Source organism: Gymnogyps californianus, chromosome 9, assembly GCF_018139145.2.
Source record: "Gymnogyps californianus isolate 813 chromosome 9, ASM1813914v2, whole genome shotgun sequence".
Classification (NCBI taxonomy): domain Eukaryota; kingdom Metazoa; phylum Chordata; class Aves; order Accipitriformes; family Cathartidae; genus Gymnogyps; species Gymnogyps californianus.
In genome coordinates, this window is record NC_059479.1 from 12,863,195 (window position 1) to 12,882,922 (window position 19,728).

General features: G+C 50.4%; 1 protein-coding gene across 2 annotated transcripts in view; it reads left to right on the forward strand.

Annotated features, from left to right (window-relative positions):
• Positions 1-496: 496 nt before the first annotated feature.
• The window catches only part of LOC127019613 (gamma-aminobutyric acid receptor subunit beta-4), a 74,731-nt gene continuing 55,499 nt past the window's right edge, over positions 497-19,728 (forward strand). For both annotated transcript variants that reach the window (XM_050901750.1, XM_050901752.1), the window contains exons 1-2: positions 497-576; positions 4,644-4,732. In XM_050901750.1, the coding sequence (XP_050757707.1) occupies positions 497-576; positions 4,644-4,732 (169 nt within the window). The remainder of the gene's footprint in view (positions 577-4,643; positions 4,733-19,728) is intronic.

Here is a 19,728-nt window from a genome sequence, read left to right on the forward strand (position 1 = left end):
TCTCTGAAGGTGGGTAGCAGGAGCCATGCAACATCTGCAGAACCGGATGGCAAAAGAGCAGGAGGAAAAATAATCCAAGTGGAGTGCTCAGGGGACACTGAGTTCTTTTTTCATTTTTCTTTTTTTTATTTTTTCTTCTTCTTCTTCTTCTGCGTACCTGTGAGATTCGATTTCACATTTTGCTGAGCCATTTTGGGGCATTTTATTTTTCTTTCTCTTGGGATTTTCTCCATTGCCAGAGGATGTCTCTTGTTGAGAGGATGCTGAAAGGAAGAAGAAACGAATTCTTTGACTGGCACTGAAGGAAGGGGGGGGATATTTTTCCCCCACATTTTTTAGTTTTTTTCATTATTCTTTTTCTCTAGGAAATCACTAACTGGGGGGGGTTGGTTTCTTTTTCCCCTCCCCCCCTTTTTTTGGAGGGGGATTTCAGAAGATCCATCCTTCTTTCCCCTCCCCTCCCAAGATTTTTTTTTCATCCTTCGTCTTTGTGGAAATGTGGACATTTCAGGCAGACAGATTGAGTGGAATTGTCTCTGCTTTAGCAGCTCTTTGTCTCGCCTGCTGTGCGCAAAGGTAAGGATTGCGATCCCAGGCTGCAGGGACAGGGGGGCTGATACAGGATTTGTTTTTGTTTGGGGTTTTCTCCATCTATCTGTATGTGGGAAAGGGGAGGGGGTTCTTTCCCCAAATTGCTTCCCCTGCTGCCTGCTGTTGTTATTTCCCAGTCCGTGTCATTTTAGGGGGAGGAGGGATGCTCATACATGAGATGTCGAGCAGGCTCTCTGCAGACGGAGCCCACCTTGCAGCCCACTTGCAGTGCATTCCCCCCCCGTCCCTGTTCCCCCATACGCAACCTGGGGTAAAATGGCAAAATAAAGCATTTTGCTGGGGAACATGGTGTCCGTAGGAGCTGACGGAGTGCATGGCACCGAGCTGTGTGCATACGCACCCCAGCACAGGGCTGCCTTGGCCATGGCTGTGTCTGCACACACACAGTACACACGCAGCCACACTCACATCCAAGCGTGCTGTGCCTGTACCAAAGCCCTGGCTCTGCGGTGTACGGGAGGCAATGCCTACGTCTGTGCTTCCACGCAGATTTTTGGCATGCAACATAATCATCTGTGGGTGCGATCCGTTCAGATATATCCCTGCATGTGCACATTCATCCATGCCCATGCACGCACATGTATATCATCACAACTCACCTACAGAGCACAGAACGCTTTACCTGCTCTGCGTGTAGCCATGTAAATGTTTGCACTAATACCCTGCATATTCAAGCTGCAGCTATTCCTGGTATATGTCTTGAGCACTCCGAGTGATCCAAGCAACCAGAGATACATCTAGCCTGGACAAGGTGTACAGAGCACACCTGTTTGCTCCGAAACAGGCATTTATCCACCGCCTTCACACACAGGCGTAGCGCTGTCTACTCCTCCTCACCCTCCCTTCTCACACATGCGGGCAGGTGGGTTTGTACCTCTGTGCTGACGGCGTGCATGAAGTCTGCTGGGGGGGAGCTGTGGCATTTCCTTGCTCAGCCATGCACACTGAGCAGTGCGTTCCCGACACACACATGCAGGTCCCTGCACAGGCTTGCAGATCTGTGTATACAAAGATTTATGTTCCCATAGTTATAAACATGCACATGCGCAGATTCATGCCCACCATGCATGGTTCCACTGTATACGGACATATACACAGGCATGCTTAGAGGCAGTGTCCAAAGCAAATGTGTGAAGAGCAATGCCCATATCAAAAGCCTTTGCTCAGATGTGTCCTTGCATGTGTGTTTATATCTGCTTATGTCCAGGACTGACATTCAGCTATAGTCTGCATGTATATCTGTGCACACCTTGGACACAAAACACTCTCCCATGTGCACATGCCTTCAGCTACTCCCACACATCCCAGCCAGCAGCACAGTGTGCATATATGTAGATGTTTGGCTGCAAGTGTACATGTATATGCAAAGCACATGCACACCCACACAGATTCAGGGACACAGTATTCAAAAATTCAGTTCACAGGCTGGATGTACATGCTCCCTAAGCGGATGCAGACCCACATTTGCCAGGAACAGCACTTAGATGCAGCTGCTCACCCACAGCTAGGCAAATGCACAACTTGCTGTTCAGCGTGAGGGACGTGACTTTTTGGATCAAAAGGAGCACTGAGAGGCAAGAGACCTTGCCTTTAATCATGATGCCAGTTTATGCCCTCACTGGGCCAACTTGTAGCTGATGAGGAGGAAAGAGCCCCTATATTCCTCTTCCCACTCTGCCCCTTTCTGCAGGGCCCCTGGCACATTGGTTACTGTCTCTGCCTCAATTTCCTTGCCTATATTAAGGAGGTAACACTGCTTCCTAAGTTTATGTCCTGTGTGAAGCTCAACAGAAGTGTCTAAATCCCTTGAGAAATACATAGTGTCTATATTATGAATATGGAAATCTATGAATATGGAAATCTATGTACCTAGGAATGACTGTCTAGAGATGAACAAATGCTGGTGCACACTGTCAATCCACCATGAGCAGATACACATAAGCATGTTGCAAAACCTCACATACCTGCATAGAAATCCACAGGTGCAACCAGACCTTGCAAGTCTAGACACAGTGTTGTGAAAATGTCCACCTGTGCGCACCTCTCTGGCCTTTTACAGTGATTAAAGCAATGCAATGAAGAGCTGTACCCCTCTAAGGTGCATGCTCAGGAATGCAGTTCAGACACTTCCCTCCCCAGCACAAGTGCTGAACGGTTTGTCCATGCACCAAAGCTGGGCCTGGGAAGTGTGCTGTCTCACATTTACACATCCCTGTTCGGTTGAGAAATCCCTGCACATACACAGCCTGTGCATTTAGAGCTTTAACGCATGCCCGCACTCCCCACCATTCCCACATGCCTCCACCCACACCTGTACAGAGAGTCTGGGCACCTGGAAACCCAGTCTCAGGCACTCACAAATGCCTGTTTCTGTGCTCCTGCATAAATTGTGTCCACAGCCCAGTGTCTTGTCATAACCCGATGGAGCAAGAGCTGCACCCACAGTCACCTCCACACAGACTTGGATGTGGTCACACACATGCATACACATGTTTGTGCACGTTTCACAGCTGTACCCTTGAGCTCCAGCACTTTTATGTGTCTGCATGTCTGTGTGCACAGGCAGGGAGTCCGTACATCCTCCATACAGTCAGGAGAGCATGCGTGTGTGTGTGTGTGTGTGTGTGTGTGTGTGTGTGTCTGCAGACACATGGACATATCAGCGCAAACCCTGGTGTCCAGTGAGGCACGGGGCTGGCTGGCAGAGGTAGTGCCGTGGTGCAGCTTTCCAGCTTGACTTGGATGGATGTGGGAGGCAGTGTTGACAGGGAGACATGCTGTTGTGGTGGGTGACTGCAAAGAACAGCAGTTGTCACCGGTAGGGTCTCTATTCTCATGCAAAGCAGGGGACGAGGGTGGCACAGAGGCTGAGCATTCAGGCAGAAAACTTATATACCCTGCAGCACCGAATAGGTTCAACATTTTTAGCATCCTCTGCTTTCTGGTTTCCCACCTTCAGTTTTGCTTTGGCTTTTGGGCTGTTTTTAGAGGGAGCTCCCTTCTTGCTGAAATGGCTGGAGGAGCTGGATCAGTGTTAGGGAGGACAGCTACTCCCCCTGTGTGCAAGTCAGAGGGTCGGGAGGGAAAGGATTGCTGCTTTGGCACATAGAGGGAAAGACAGACTCTCCTTCCTTGTCTCTGTCTCTTGATTTGTGTTGCTAAGAAGTCACGGTGATGCTGAGTGACAGAAAATGAATTTTTGCATACCAAAGATCAGCCGTGTGTTGAGGCCATAGGACAAAAGGAGCGTTGTTTTTTCCTTTACTTCAATAATATGAAGAAATACCTGGGTGCACTGAGAAGCAGAGGTTGCACTGGTGTGCGTGACAGTGCAGGGCGCCTGCTAGGAGGGGACTTGTGTAGTGGGGACCTCAGTGTATGACAAGTCCATGCTGTGTGTGTGAGACCAGGAGCAAGTGCCCAGCATAGCAGGGGAAGGGGAGTGAGCCCTACAAGAGAGAGGCTGCAGCCGCCCCATGCACACCTTGGTGGAAGAGAAAGGACAATTTCTGCCTGTGTGTGTGTGTGTGTGTGTGTGTGCACCCATCTACGGGCAGGGCATAGTGAGGCACCCTGAGTGTGAGGGTCCGTGGCCAGGGAGAGTGTGTGGGGTGAGCAGTGCCTGCATTGAGGGGTGCACCAGCGTAGCGGGACCGCTGGGATGCAGGCACACACCAGGCGGGAGCGCGAGGGGATGGAGTTTGGTGTACCCAGGAGTTGGGGTGAGCTGCAGAAGAGGAGCCAAAATACCTCCTGAGACTCCTGTGCCACCCCCCAGGATGGCTTAGGACCCCTGGCAGGCCCGTGGGTCATGTGCAGGTCAGGGGCCAAGAGCTGTGCCAAGGACAGAAAATATGAATGAGAAAGGAAAAGGGGAGGCTCTGCCCATGGCTGGGGTTGCTGTAGCACACGCAGGTGCTTTGGTGCCATGGGATGCGAGGGATGCTGTGGAGGTGCTGCCTGGCCAGAACCCCCACCCACACGGCCGGTGGCACATGAGATGACAAGGAGTCTCTTCTTTTGTCTTTCAGCCCATCCACTGGGAATATTTCTGTGGTGAAAGAGATTGTGGACAAACTGCTGAAGGGCTATGACGTCCGCCTCAGGCCTGACTTTGGAGGTATGGTGACGGCCGGTCGCAGGGAGCAGAACACGGGGGGCCTTCGCGTGTCCGTGCTGCTGGCTTGGCCACTTGCAGCACGCACTGACCTCGTGAAACGCTCCCATCTGACGTCTCCTACCCTCCGCTGTTTGCTAACCCTCATCTCCTTCTTGCCTTCTCCCTCACATTTCTTTCTTGCCTCCTGGTTTCCCTCCTCCTCTCACTGGCTCCTCTCCTCCCGTTGTCACCCATTTCTGCAGACAGTTGGGTTGTCCATGGTGTGATGTTTCTGGGGACATTTTGCTGGGACAGAGACATTCTGCTTTTCCTCTACTCCAAACTTTCCTCCATCACAAACAACAGGTCATCCCTCCTCCATTTCTGTTCCCAATGCCACATATTTTAGCTCTTTTCCCTGCAGAGGGTTGGGGTGATCGTCGGCAGGGCTGTTGGTTGGTCTGCCAGGCTGCCCCCTCAGCAACAATATGGGATAAAATATCCCCTGGGGAGCTGGTGGCCTGCCTGCTATTCAGTAGGAGATGCAAGGATCTGCAATTCCTCTCTTGTGTCCTGTGAGCAAAAAGGAGAATGAGAAGGGCCTTCTCTTTCTCATCCTGGTGGGGATGAAATATGAAGTAATCCTTGAGTACTGTCGTACTCCAGGGTACGGTTGAAGTCCATTTGTTGGAGAGGAGCAGGCAGTGGAGAACCACAGCTGACTGCACAGGGAGGGGTATTTGGAGGACTTCTGGCTTCAGCCTGCCGAGCTCGGCTGTTTTCAGTCTTGTCTGGGCAATGCTATTTCCTCCTCATGAGGAGATGTGTGGGACTGGGGGATCTTGAGCCTGCAGGAGGACAGGAACCACATCGAGATGTCCTTCTGCAGATTACTGCTGGGAAGCAGATTCATGCTTGTGCTCTCGAGGGGGAGAGATGCCAGGGCCAATTCCATGGTGATACAAGGGAGGAGTTTTCTCCCAAAGGGCCTGATCCAGAGTTCCTTGAAGCTGGGGGAGGAGGAATATCCCCACTGATTTCATCAGGTTTTGAAGTCACCCCAGTGTATTCCAGTTTCCCATGATCCCATGAATGAATCTGTCTCTCCCTGAAACCTCTGGTTTCCCTGCACCTCACCCAAACCTGCCCCCATCGACTCACTGCTCCTTACCCTTCAGCAGAGACTACCTTCCCTCCCCACGCATACCGTCCCCACCGTCCTCACCACCATGCTCTACCCCGGGGTGGAGCAGGGCCTTTCAGGCAGCAGCACCAAGTGCTGCTGGACCCTGGCCTCAGGGAGGGCTGTGGGATGGGGGAGATGCTCATCCCTCCATAGTGCTCAGGGGCATCTGGGAGGTCACTTCAGTGCAGTGGGGAACCGCTTCGGAGCAGCTTGCAGTGCTCTGCAAGGAAACGGGTTCCCCCTCTCCCTTCTCTTCTTTGAACATGGGATATGGCTGGATTTGATTTAAAGGCTCTGTCTGGGAGACATGAAATGTCCCTATTAGCTGATCAGCCCCAATCACAGGAATTGGTGCAGTCACATTTTATGAGGGGGAGAACTGCAGAGATGACATAAAAACTGCAAGAAAACCATCTTGTAAGCCATTGAGATGATTAAGATACAGTAAAACAGTAGGTGATCTGGCTCCACAGAGGCACAGAGCAGAGGGGTGCAGCGGGGAGCCGTGGGGCTGGAGGTCCAGCAGCCCAGGTCCATTTCACAGCCTTTGTGCTCTGATGCCAGGTCCTCAGGGTGTCCAGCCGCCTCCCCAGGACACGGGCTAGCCCTTCCTTCAGCCTGGGCAAGGCAGCACGGGGCTCAGTGCAGATGGTGCTGCTGACCCTGCCATGTCTGTGCGGTGCATGGGCTGGGCTTGGCAGGCACTGCGTCCTTCCTGACTGTAAAATGGACGTTTTTGGGCAACCGTTGCATTTTATTTGATTTTACTCTGAATTCCCAAAGTACAAACTGCATTTTCCCTCACTAAAGCAGAGAAATAGACAATGGTAACCCTCTTTCCTGCACTCATCTCACTGTTGCCTTTCACCCTTTCTTGTCCTTCCCTTTGCTCGTAAGTGCAAAGTCCTGGCTGGCAGGACCAATGACCGTGCCTTTGGTGCTCGGTGTGCAGGGATGCCCTAACTCTCAGCATGTCTGGCCCCCTCCCCCTGAGGGTAAGCTTATCTGGACAAAATTGCGCCTGCAGCATTTACAGTTGAGGGAAGGGTGGGCTGAGAGGTGAGTCTGAAAGCTGGAGATCATTAGCATTACAAGCCCAGGGGAAAGGGGTGGAAGTTTCCTTGCTCCACTGCTGTCCCCAGAGCTCACCAGTTCTCTGAGATTTTGGGCCAAATCCATTGCTAGGAAAAATCCAGTGGGATCACACCAGGATGTGTCTAACCCTTTGTGGCTTCTAGTTCATCCACAGCCCTGCTGTGGAGAGGGCAAAGTTCCCCCCAATAAATTGTGTGCAGCTGGAAAAGGCACACTTTGGGCAAAGCCCTGGAACCTGTGTGTATGCAGACCTGGTATCTCTCAGGGACGCGTGAGACTGGACTGAACCCCAGTCCCAGCACCCTGAGGACTGGGCTGTTCTCCAGGACGCTGCCCGCAGCCCCCCTCGTGCTCCACCTGGACCGTCCTGCCACCCCTCAGCTGCCTTCCAGCTGGGCAAGATGGGTGTAAGCCATCTCTGCTGGGGGAGGCGGTCACTCTTCACCCACTTGTGCTCTCACTCCGGGAAGACCAGTTAGGGTGAGCTGTGAATGGCCAAGACAGCATCTTGGAGGGGTGGCGGATCCTGTTCGGAGCTGTGTGCCCTGGACGAATGGCATGGGGCTGTCTCAGGGCTGGCCCAGCAGTGACCAAGGGGTCTGTCTGGACAGGCAGCTGCCTGCAGGAGGAATGGAGAGGACTGGAGCAAAGCAGCTAGCATTCAGTTGCCTGTGAGCCAGGCTGAGCTGCTCCAGAGAGCACCTCTACAAGCCAGAGCCCTCTGCAGCTCAAGGATGAGGGCATTGGGGGCAGGAAGGTCAGAGCAGCCAGTGCTGGGCACCCCAGAGATGCGGGCAGAGAAAGGTCCTTCCCAGACAGATTCCCATGTGAGAAATGCAACCCACAAAAGCAATAAACCAGGCTGCCCTCCCTTCCTCCCTTCTCTGCTCTTTCCCTGCTTGCTTTACCCGTATCTTCCTCCTACGGGAGTGTTGTTTCCTCCTTGCCATCCTCCACCCACATCAGTGGCTGGTGGCAATCACCCCTGCACTGTCCCCACCCGCTCAGCCCTGCAGGCAGGGTACCACCTCTGCATCCTGGGGTGCCTCCTCCACGCACCCAGGGTTGCTGCCCGCAGAGCAGGAGGGAGCTGGGGACCTTTGGATGTAGAGGCACTGGAAGAGCGTGTTCCCGTATACCATTTGTGCTCCTTGCCATGGCAAGGCAGATCTTGCACCTCACAACCTTTCTAAGAGAGCCAGTGCTTCCACAGCACAGCAGCCCCAGGCTGCCCTCCTCGTTCCAGCACCCCCACCGTCCCTGGGATGTGGTGCTTCAACGGCTCCAAATGCAACTCACGGCTCCCCAGTCCTCTTTTTTTGAGAGAGAAAGAGAACTCCAACTAATATCAAAAGGAGGACAGGCCTGCTGGGGATTGCAGTTCACTTTTTAATTTTGAGATGCCTCGTTAGCTCTGGGCCAAGCTGAGTGGCTGAGAATTGTCAGCCACTCACTCTCCTCCCCTCTCCCCCACCCCCTTGGAAACCCATTAGGCCGATGAGCAGGTCGGCTCTCAGGGGTGGTGCTGTGGCAATGAGTGTGACATGCTCATCTGGGGAGCTGGGCTGAATGGGGGGACACATGGGAGAAAGGGGGAAAGTTAGAGCCATGTGGAGGTGATGGAAAAATCGGGGAGCAGCTCATCCAGAAAGCTGTCCTGGCTCAGTGGGGGCAGCCCAAGGGGGTCAAGCACCAGGTGAGGTGAAGTGAAGGGGCTGGCATTGAAGGGCCTGCAGGTACGTCCTGCAGTCCTTGGGGCACAGGTGATAAACCTTTCCAGTCTGGGGACCCCTGGACAGTCCCCTCTTCCTTCTCATCCACAGTCCCCCAAGCCCTAGAGTAGCACACCATGTTGGAGAGATGTGGGACAGTGGCACAGTGGGACATGTAGGGACCACAAAGCCCAATTTTCATGGGCTGAGCAAGGGACTGAAAGGGACTGGAACTGAAAGGGCAGGGGGTTATTGCAAAGCAGGTCTAACGGTTTGGCAGGGATTGTGGTGGGGATCTGGAAAAGCATTGGAGGAGGGATTTGCAGGGTAGGAGGAAGATCCAGCCAGGGCTTTTGGTCTGCTGAAGAGGGAGATCTCTGGCCTGGTACTGCAAGATCAGCAACAATGCAGAGCGAGGTCTTTTGGCGGGGTATGCTGGGGAGCCTGATCAGCTCTGGGGGAGCAGGGCAGTGTATCTCACAGGGAGATCAAATTGCAGGTGGGTATCATGCAGCTGGCGCTGGCCTGGGGGATGAACAATATGGGGGGCAATGTTCGGTGGGTATATTGCAAGCACAATAATTACAGCATAGTAAGGCAAGCAGGATGCTCATGATTTAGGACTGGATGGGCAGAGGATGCTGCAGATCAGGTCTGTGAAACATTGCAGCGCCACGGTTGGGGGAGAGAGGGAGCTTTCAGAGCAGCACCCTGGTTCTTGTAAGTGCTCTTAGGCACTCACTTTCAGAAGCATTAGTTCCATAGGAGAAAAAAAAAAGAAAGAAAAAAAAGAAAGCAAACGAAGACTGTATTGCCCCAGGGTAGAGAAGGCAATGAAGGAATGGCAGGAGGATCCCACTTGAGCTCAGTGACTCAGCTGCTCTCTGTTGGTGCAACGTTTCCAGCCCAAAACTTTGCAAGAGTTTAAAGCAGATGGCTCCGCTTCCCAGGAGTGGATGGAAAGGGGACTCTTTATGGTTTCCCAGCATCATTTACAGATCTTGGTAGCCAAAAGCAAGGAGAAGGCATTCTCTGCTCCTTGAGTTCACCTAGAGTGCAGGGTTCCTAGTGTTTCTCCTGGGTGGTGTGCACAGTGTCTGGAAATGCCTGGTGAAAAAGGAATGACCGGGAAGCCCTCAGGATAACACAGTAAATCCTATGTTTTCATACCTGTGGATCCAGCAGCTTTCCCTGCCCCATTTTTAATTCAAACTTCCGTAAGGAGAATTAGCGCTTAGGAGGTCTTGGATTGAAACGAGCCTGTGTCCTGCTCCTCATCTGCTCTGTGGCATAGACCTGGCTTCCCAGCTCTTGTCACCCTCGCCCAGTCTCACCTCTCTCCTTTGACGCTCAAACCCCTCCTTAGCTGCAATATCTTGGCCTCCCTCCTTTCTCTCCCCTGCCCCTCTTTCCCTCAGCCCCTCTCTGCACCACGCCTGCACCCTCTTGGGGTCCCAGCCTGCCCCCACGTCCTGCTTGTTTGCAGCATTTCTTCTTCAAAGGCCTCTCCAAATTCAGTGGACCTGGGGATGAAATCCTCAGCCCTTGCCTGCATTAACAGCATCACTTGAAACCCAGAACTGTAAAAATAAATGATTGCTGATGCATAAAGTGTTGCAGTGAAGCATCGTCAGTAGTTCAGGGCTCCGAAACTGGCGGGGCTGGCAGGCTGAGCGGCTGCGTTGGCTGGCACAAATGCAGCAGGAGGTGGAGGGGGGCCCGAGCCCTGGCCCACCAGCCCTGTGTGGCTGGTCTTAGTGGATCTGTACTGGAAGGAACGGGAATTTGGTTTCTTACGTAGTCAAGGCTGGTGGTATTGCACATTGTTAAGACTTCCTGAAAATGTCCCTCTTTTCCACTGCGTATAAGGTTCAGTCACAGTGGTTGTGTTTTTTCTGTGCAGCTAGCTTGCTTTGACTTCTCGAAGGGGAGGGGGGAAATTTTAGGTGAAATTATTCAGAAATTTCTGAGAACAAGCCGAGGCACGTACATGCTGGGTTTTCTTCCTCTCCTAAAATATTGGGGGGTGAAACTGGTAGCACCTCCAGCAGGGCTGGCCCAGGTGCACGTGTAGCAGGCGGCTGTCCGGGGCCACCAGCAACCCGGCTGGCACAAGCATCATGGCCCCACCACCTCTGGTGCCAGTGCAGCATCCCAGAGAGGTGGTGCTGCTGCAGGAGGGCCAGGGTGTGGGGCTGGGAAGGGGGCAGCCCGGCAGCGGGGCGGGTGCTGGTCCTGGGCTGCCTGTCCCTGGGGCAGTAGGAGCTGCAAACCTGCCTTTCTAGGGCTTAGTCCTCAGCTCTCCAGCTCTCTTCCCCTCCACTTCTGTGGCAAAAACATTTAAATCTCAGAGCAGCCGGATTCAATTTTCCCTACGCTTCTGAGATGCCTTGAGCCAACTTTTTTGCACACTTTGGAGCAGGGAATTGGGACTTAGCAGAAAGGCACTCCTTCCTCCAGGGCCATCTCCTTCACTGCCCGCAGGAGAAATTGCCCAAAGCTGGACACAGGGTTAACCTGAAATGCTGCACTTCACAGAGCCTTACTACAGCAGGAAATATCACCCTTCCTTCCCTATACCCTGGCAGGGCAGAGGAGCAGCTCTGGATTTGAAAGGAGAGGGGTGAATAAGGATCAGATTGGGGCAAGAAGTAAATTGAGGAAGGAGAGGCAGGAGCTGTCTGGAGAAGTCAGCAAACCCCAGTGTCACCCAGGGCCAAAGAAAAGGTGGATATGCCACTGGGGCTGCCAGTAGTCCCACTTTCCTTCCTGAGAAAAGGATGTTAAGAAAAGGATGTTCTTGGTCAGTAACACTGGCTGCAGCTGTGCAGCCCTCACTTCCTCCCCTATTTACATGACTTCTGGCTCCAGACCATGGGTCACATCCTCTCTAGGGCTAATCCAGAAGGAAGATGACAACCTCCTGCTGTTGTGTCTTACTTCATTAACTGAAGTGGCAGGAAATGAAAGGATCCAGTCCTTCTTGGGACATATGTGGATGTTAACACATTGCCACATGATGGAATTTCTATTTTTTTCACTTTGCTCTTTTTATAGGAAATAAATGCTGTGAAAAGGACTTTGAGGCTGTAAAGTCAGACACTTAGGACTTCAGAAAAGCCGGAATTGGCGTTTCTCCCTGGATCTATATTTGGTCTCCTTGTGAGGGTGCATCAGGAGGCAAGGTCCAACAGTCACTTCCTCCTGAACACCTCTACAGAGCACACGGGAGATGCCATTTACACATAGAGCTGATCTTTCTTGTTCCCTTCATTCAAGAGGGGGACAGGCTGGGAGCATGACAGTGGGGACTAGCTGAGGTGGTCACAGCAGGTGGTTAGGACAGGTTGAGCCAGACTGGAGTGAGATGCATGTCTGATGCAAAGCCTGGGACTGAGCAGGCAAAGACCATCTTGGACTCATGCTTTCTTGGCTACTCTGTATTCAGACCCGCTCACAACACAGAATTAGTTGTTTTTGTAACTCTTGTCAAGCACACCAGTACAGCATGAACATGTTCACACCTCCCCTCCAAGGACTCAAAGGTATCCCCTGCTGTGGGTTGCCCAGCCAAAACACCTGATTTTCCAGAATACTTAGCAGCACTGTAGTCAGCACACTGCATGTTCGAAGCACAGCTCCTATTGATTTCAGCCACAGCTGTGAGCGCTCAGCCCCAGTGCCCCAAGAGAGGGACATGCAGAGTTCACGAAAACCTGTGAGGTTTAGGTGACTTGTGTAGGAAGGAGCGCGTAGGAACCCCTGTGACACATCCAGTCCTGGAGAACAGGACTCAGCTCCACAAACATCTTCTTTCCTTTCCTGGAGGCCTCCCCCTCCCTCACTGCATGGCTATCAGCTTCTTCAGCAAATCAGGCAGGGACCCCACTGTCAGCACTATCCTCTGGTATATAATCCTGCGTCATCCCCAGAGCAAATCCATCCTCTATCAAACAAGGAAAAGGAATGAACAAGGATCCTGTGGACTGTTTAATTAAGAACTGGCTGCATAACATCCATTCAGCAGTGGGCATCCTTCCACCTAACTTTCATCCATTTTGTTTTCTCCTGCACTTTTTTTGAGTGCAATAACATTTTAGAATATTAGACCAGTTCCTTCCTCCACTGTGAACTTCTTGCTGCATGTTGAACATATTTGTGCATTCATATTTGTGCATTCATCTGTGGCCCCTTATTATCCTCCTTCAGAGACAGGAAGCTCTGACACAGAGCAGTGGAGGGAGTTTTGGGTGGTGTGACGAAGACAGCAATGAAGATGAGTTCCCCCGAGTCTCAGCCCAGAGTCAAATTGGACTTGGGTTTCTGAGCAATCTGTGTGCCTGTCCTAGAGCTGTGCTTGGTAGTACCAAGCATTGTTTTCTGGATTTGGTATCCGGTGGAGGACACGAAGTCTTGCTGTCATCCATTAAGCCAGTATACTTTCACAGGAACTGGAGGAGATGTTGATTCTCATGTTTGTGCCAAAGCCCATGTCAGATAACTGCATCTGGTTGCTCTCCTCCTTCCTTTTCACCCTTGGCTGGTGCTGTCTTTCCCTGCAGCTCCGCTTGGCCCCTGACACAGCTGCTTTCCAGCACTGCTGGAGCACAGTAGTGCATTGTGGCTAGTGAGGGGTAGTGCACCATGGCTAGCGAGGGGCTCTGAGATATGTCTCTAAAAGAAAGATGTCATCATCATTTTAACAAAGCATTTATTCCATTAATTTTGCCTCTTTTCTTAGTCATAGATTTTTTATGACCGAATACAATGCATTCAAGTTACTGACTGGTAGAATAATTCTAATACTTTTTAATTAATTAACTGATTAAAAGCAGATTGTTGTTTATAGTCAGTCTGGAGGATGTTTGCCATCTCACCTGGACCCATCTTCCTCCTTGACTAACATCTACATAACACTCACCATTTCTGAGATTATTCCTGCTGGTAAACTTGCCTTCGAGGGACTGCCACTGAAAGCAAAATGTAAAAAGAGTGTAAAACCCATTAGTACAAGTCCTTTTGATTACTCAAAATATATTCCCACAGCCCTAGAGCTGTTCATCAGAGCGGCTTTACATATCTGCATTGTTCATTGCCTAAGACTCCCAATATCCCATATAGGCAGAAAATATTTTTAACCTACCGAGCATGAAATATAAAAGCCAAGGAATATGTTGTAATTTTGCTGCTACATGAAAGACAGTCTGCATGTGCATGTCACTTTTCTCACCTATGTCTGATTCAAAGAAAAAAAGTTGGAGGCTACTAAAGTGTCAGGCTGAACTCATGTAAGATGGTTCTTCAGCGGTAGTGACAGCATTTGGTGCGGAAGTCTGTAAGATCCATTCTTGCAGATAGCCCTTGGTGGGATTTGTTAAGTGTCTATTTATATCTTGATATTTCATGTGAAATATCATGCACTTGTTACAACATGACTAGAAACATGGACAAGACAAATGATGTGCTTAATGATGGCATAAAGCCCATTAAAGGAATTCACATCACATATGTGAGAAAGAGAAATGGACGTGGAGCCCTATAGCATGAACAGATTGGTCAAATAGGTATTCTGGAGATCCAGTGATTGATCCTGTTCCCATTAAATGGAAAGAAACAGAGCTCTTCTCAGTCAGCCCTTCCTCCCAGGCTGTAGGAGCACCACTGTTTGCTTTGAGCAGGTATGAATTTCAGGCTGGTTTGGGGAACACTGATCATGCGGTTCCTATAGGCTATTCTTCTGGTTTTGGCATATATCCTTGGTTTCGTGTCAGAGCTAAAAACTCTTTTTCTTCTCTGATCTTTCCCCCCTCCCCTTCCTATTTCTCCTGCTCTTTGCAGTCCTGCAGGAATAGTGCTGTTAAGTAATAGTGCACTAATAGATGTCTGTGCTTGTGACAGGGGTGAGCCTCAGCCAAACCTACCATGGCTTGAATTTCCCTCCTCAGACCTCAGGACCTCTTAGTTCAAGTCTGGGATGGCTCTGAGTACAGTTATAGTTGGAAAAGAACCTCTATAAAAATTACATCTTGTTGTTCCATATTTATTCTCCCTCAGTGGTTTCCATGTCAAACTTGCTCAGTTTACCAGTCAAAACAAGATATTTCTACCTGCCAGCTCTGCCAGCTCAGCCTGGGCTCTGGAAATCAAGCTGTGCTCTTTCTGCTCTGGACATCATCACCAGCCAAAAAGGATTCTCAAATCAGGGCTGAGCTGGATGTGATTTTGATTATGCACGAATATAATTTGTTCTCAGGTAGTATTACAGGCTCTGTGTGACAGATAGCAGCAAGGCTCCTGTGCTGTACAAACACTGACTAACAAATCTTCCCCACTACCTGTGGGATGATGGGCCACCGCTAGGTCCATTTTACATCTAGGGGACACCAAGAGGGGGCATCTTGTTGGGCATGACACAGAAACGCATGGCAGCGCAAGGAATAGCACTCGGAAGTTCTGCTTCCTGCTATTGCTCTTTATTCATGAGAACAGACCTGAGCAGCTTCAGTGGTCTGGTCCACTGCTTGGTCACCAAACTATGACCTTTCCTTCGACTGCGGTAGCGTGTGAAATCCCCAAAGGGAACAGGCAGGTGGGCTCACTTCTTGCCGCAGAGAAATGGAAAGGGTATAACCATAGGAAAGGCTCTTAAGTGCAATGGGCATTAATTTTGTTCACAAATAGTTCCCTTTCTGGTGGATGGAGCAGGAGGGCATTCCTCACCGTCCTTTTCAGAAAAACTGAAATTTTGAAAATTTGATCATTGACTGAATATTTAAAAAAATTATACATGGCAGATAATATATTCACTATGTATGATCATGTCTTATAGTAGAAAAAGTGGGAAGGGTGTCCTCGCTATTGCACTAGTTCCAGCCTTCACTTTTCTTGTGCTTCTGTAATGAATCTCACCATGGGCTGTCAGCAAGAAGGGACACCAGAGCCTTCCCTGTCCCAGTGCGAGACTCTGCTCTCTGAACCTGCAGGGTCATTTCAGCCACTAAAAGCTATGGCAGACTTTTGTCTACTACACAGACCAACCCCTACCAAGAGCAATGACCCAGAAGTAGTATGCCTTACTTGGTTCCTATGACAGTTTATCATCCCGTGCTTGCATTTGGGACCAAGGCTCATCAGTCAGCTGAGATGTGAGAACACCAAACTGCCCCTTCCTCTTCCACAGGTCATAACAGCAGCTGCGCCGCAGAACCAGGATGGGTTTTCTGATCAGGAGGTCTTTCCAAACACATCTTCTCAGCTACCAGGGAGCTTCCTGTTCTTCTTGCTCTTCTCTTACACATTGGCCACAGCAAGACAATCTACCTGCAGGCTTCTTTCTTTAAGGAGCATTGCATTAGTGAGACCACAGCAGGTGACTCCTCCAGGTTGGAGGAAACTTGTGCCATGGGAAAGGCCAGGTTCGGGGGCTGCACCGGGCAGTTCAACAGGGAATGCATAAAGAAGGGCGTTGCCCATTGCAGGTGGCAAAGCTCTGGGTGTAACATCAGAGGCTGTCACACCAGGAGAGGAGGCCACCCGGGTTACGGGTCTGCAGGAAAGCCCAGTCTGCTGGCCTCCGGGGAAGGGTCTCAGCCTGGGAGGAAATTTTTGGAAGTGAGGGAGAGGGTAGGCTATGAGCTGAATTTTTCTTCTTATCCTCCTTTCATAGCAAAAATAGAACATTCATCACAAGTTCCCCTACATGTTTTTCTTCCCTATTGCACACTAGCTCCTTGCTAGTATTTGAAGCTAGAGAAAAAAATTTGATGAGTACTCAAGTTAATAATGCGTGATTATTATGTTGATGAATTGCTGGAGATGAATATATATGTAAAAGCTCTGCAAGATTCACTCATCCATGCATCCTGAGTGAAAGCAATTATTTTGGTGAAGAAATGGCAGTTAGTTCTATCTCTTAATAAGAGGTGCTTAGGTAAAAGGTAACCTGGTAACTTTTGTCCTGCTGAATTTCCAGGACACTTTTGCAAATTGATCATTACTGAAATGATGGAAACACCAGTACAGGGGTCAATCTTTCAATAGTGACCAACTTACAAACTTGAATTCTTCTTCCTACAAAACTCTTGCAATTCTCAGTCATCACTGAATTTTGTAAGATTTTCTCTGTCTTGAGACTGTGGAGAAAAAGCAGAACAACCTGAACAAGGCATATCCAACAGACTCAGAAACTGGGAGATGAAAACATGTAATCCCATGTATAACATTTGGAAAGGGGGAGGCTTGTTTGTGTGTGTGCTTTGCTTCTCATGATTTCTAACTCAGACTCATGATTTTAATGTGAATGTCATGATATTTTCAGGCCTGACTCACTCCTTTTTTTCAATACTTGCACTGTAAATTGTCCTGACTGTCACTGAGCATAAGCCTTGGGCACCGTGCGACCCCAAAGCTCTGCCTCTGAGCTGAGCCAAAGGGCCACGTGCCCTTCACAGGGTAAGGAAAGGACCGGGTGTGCGGTATGGGGAGGTGGTGGTGATAGGCATCTGAAGTCAGCATTAACAAAAGCCCTAATAGCAAGCTCTATCAGGAAGGATAAGGTGGGCACTGGGAAAGGGCTGTATCTCCACAAAGGACTTGACAGAAGTAACAAGAAACAAGTGACCTTCTGTCCCTTGGAGACCCCAGCCATTGACTTTGGGCTGTGTTGGGGGATGAAGGACCATGTCCAGCACCGTCAAAAAATCATCTCATGGAGATATGGCAAGGGGGCCACAGCAGGGCTGTCCCCTGCTGCTCCTGGATGTCCCAGCCCTGATTTCAATATTTGTGCAAGTTTGGCATGTCCTGACCTGGTCATCTTGTTTCTTTTCTTTTTTCCCCGCATGCTGTACATGTCCGACTGGATTAAATCCAGGAGTTAGATGCTGTGGTATCCTTTAAAGACAAGAGTCCATAAACAGTGATGAGGAGGTGTGACTAACTCATTAAAAATTGAAAACGGGGAAAAAAAGGAAAACACCTCCTTGTTGTCACTTTGATAAAAATGACAAGTCCAGATATTTTGTTGTTGTAACAAATACTTCCAAGACAGAGTAATGAATTTGATATGAACAGAGAAGCTTGTGTTAACCCATTTAAATTAATTTGGTTCGGCTCATTTTCAGCTAAGGGGATTAGATGGCTCAGGATTTGGTAATGTGTGAGAGCGTTTTCCCAGAAAGGTCACATACTCAAGTACTGGCCAGGTCTGCAGTTGTTTGGGGGATGGTATTTCCAGCGCACATAAGAGAGGCTCCTCCATATAGCAGACATTTATTGGTAATGTGCCAGAAAAGCCCAGCACTGAAAAGGTGGGTCAGGACCTTTGTGCCCTGAGTGGGCAGATGAGAAGTGAGACAGACTGATGGGCAACATCGGAGAAAGTTCCACAGCTGGTATGCAGGAAATATTGCTAAATGGCCTCACCTGCTTGCCACCCTGGCAGCCCCACCTGAGGGGGGTGGAGGATCCTGTGGAGGGAGGGAGTCGGGTGGTCAGATCCTGTGTCAGTTGCCAGCAAGTGCAGGGATGGGATGGGATGAGGTGAGGTGAGGTGGGATGGATGGGATGTCCTACATATAGCACTACCCCTGCTATTAGGAGCTGTTTGGCTGTGGGTAGGAGGATGGTGCTGTGGTTTCTCCAGGTAGTTTGCTGCACTCCTACCTCCTGGGCTGCTGCAAGGAGTGTCATGGTGCTGTGGGGGTCCCAGCACTAGGGATTCAGCCCTAATCCTGCTTAAAAATCTATGTGCATTTATGGACCTTGTAGCACCAGAGCTTGTGCAGGAATCTAGCATTCTGAGTTGTAAAGAGTGTTTTCCAGGCTGTGAGGGAGCCCTGAGAGTGGGTCTGCTCTGAGACTAACCTGGTGAGCTGTAGATGAGGCAGGAGGGGGCAGCTGCCTGCGCTGAGGCTTGTAGTGAGTGTGCTCTGGTGGAAAGCTGTAGGTACATGATTAAATACCCTGCTCCCTTTTGGACATTTACCTATGGGGTTCAAAATAATACTTAGTGTCTGTGTGCAATCCTTTCTGAAGATCTGCCCTCTTAAAAAGCAGGATAACAGACGGTGAGCTAAGAAATGAGGAGCAGCAGGGTGCCAAAGGCTTCTGAGCCTGCCTGAGCTGGGAGAGCGGTGGCTCTGGGAGTGCAGACAAGTGCTCGGGCTGGCTGTGAGGAGATGGAGCAAACATGAGCTCTGAGGGCCTGAGTAAAAGCAAAAGGGCTGAACTACTCCCAATTCCCCCATAGCTTCCCAGGCAGGCAGAACTGTGCCCCATGGCTGCACTGGCAGGGCCCACAGGGGAGATGCACTTGCCTGCCAGGATCCTGACAGAGGTAGGAGGGAAGTCTTCTCAGGTGGAGAAATGTGGGGGTGGCTGATCAGTGTGGGTCTGATGCTTCACATTGCTGCTAGGGAAAAAATGCCTGGCTTGTGCTGATCTGCTGTCAGTCTACAATATATGCTTGCTCGGGAAGCCCTGTTGCCTTCTGCTACTACTCTTGGTGGAGAGTAAGAGCTGAAGGGATCTGGGATGCTCAGTGTCTCTGCTTTTCGCAGGGTTAGCTCAGCGTAACCACAGGGAAATGCAATGTTTCATAGTGCCCAGCTCTGCAGAGAGGGATGTAAAAGCAAAACACAAAGTATGTGCCCTGCATACTGCAAAGCCACGGAGCTGGTCTATGCCCTGGAGGACACAGGGAGAAATGTCCCTGGAAGGGGAGGGCAGGTGACCAAGCCTTGCTCTAGCAGCACAGTGCACCAGGAGGTCAGGGCACTGCCTTCATCTTCTGATGGTCAGATCTGGATCTGCCTTCTGCAGCCACCCTGCTCTGACAAAGAAACTGACGGCTGTGGCAGCCCTGCAAAGTAAACTGACTGTGGTCTGAGCTGGGCATTGCCTACTTCAAGGGATGGATGGTAGTTGGGAATTGGTGCTCTTGGTAAAGTTGCTCTTAAAGAGTTGAATGCTTGGGACCCACTAGTGGTGCCAGGTTGATAATGATCAGGTCGGTAAGGTGAAGC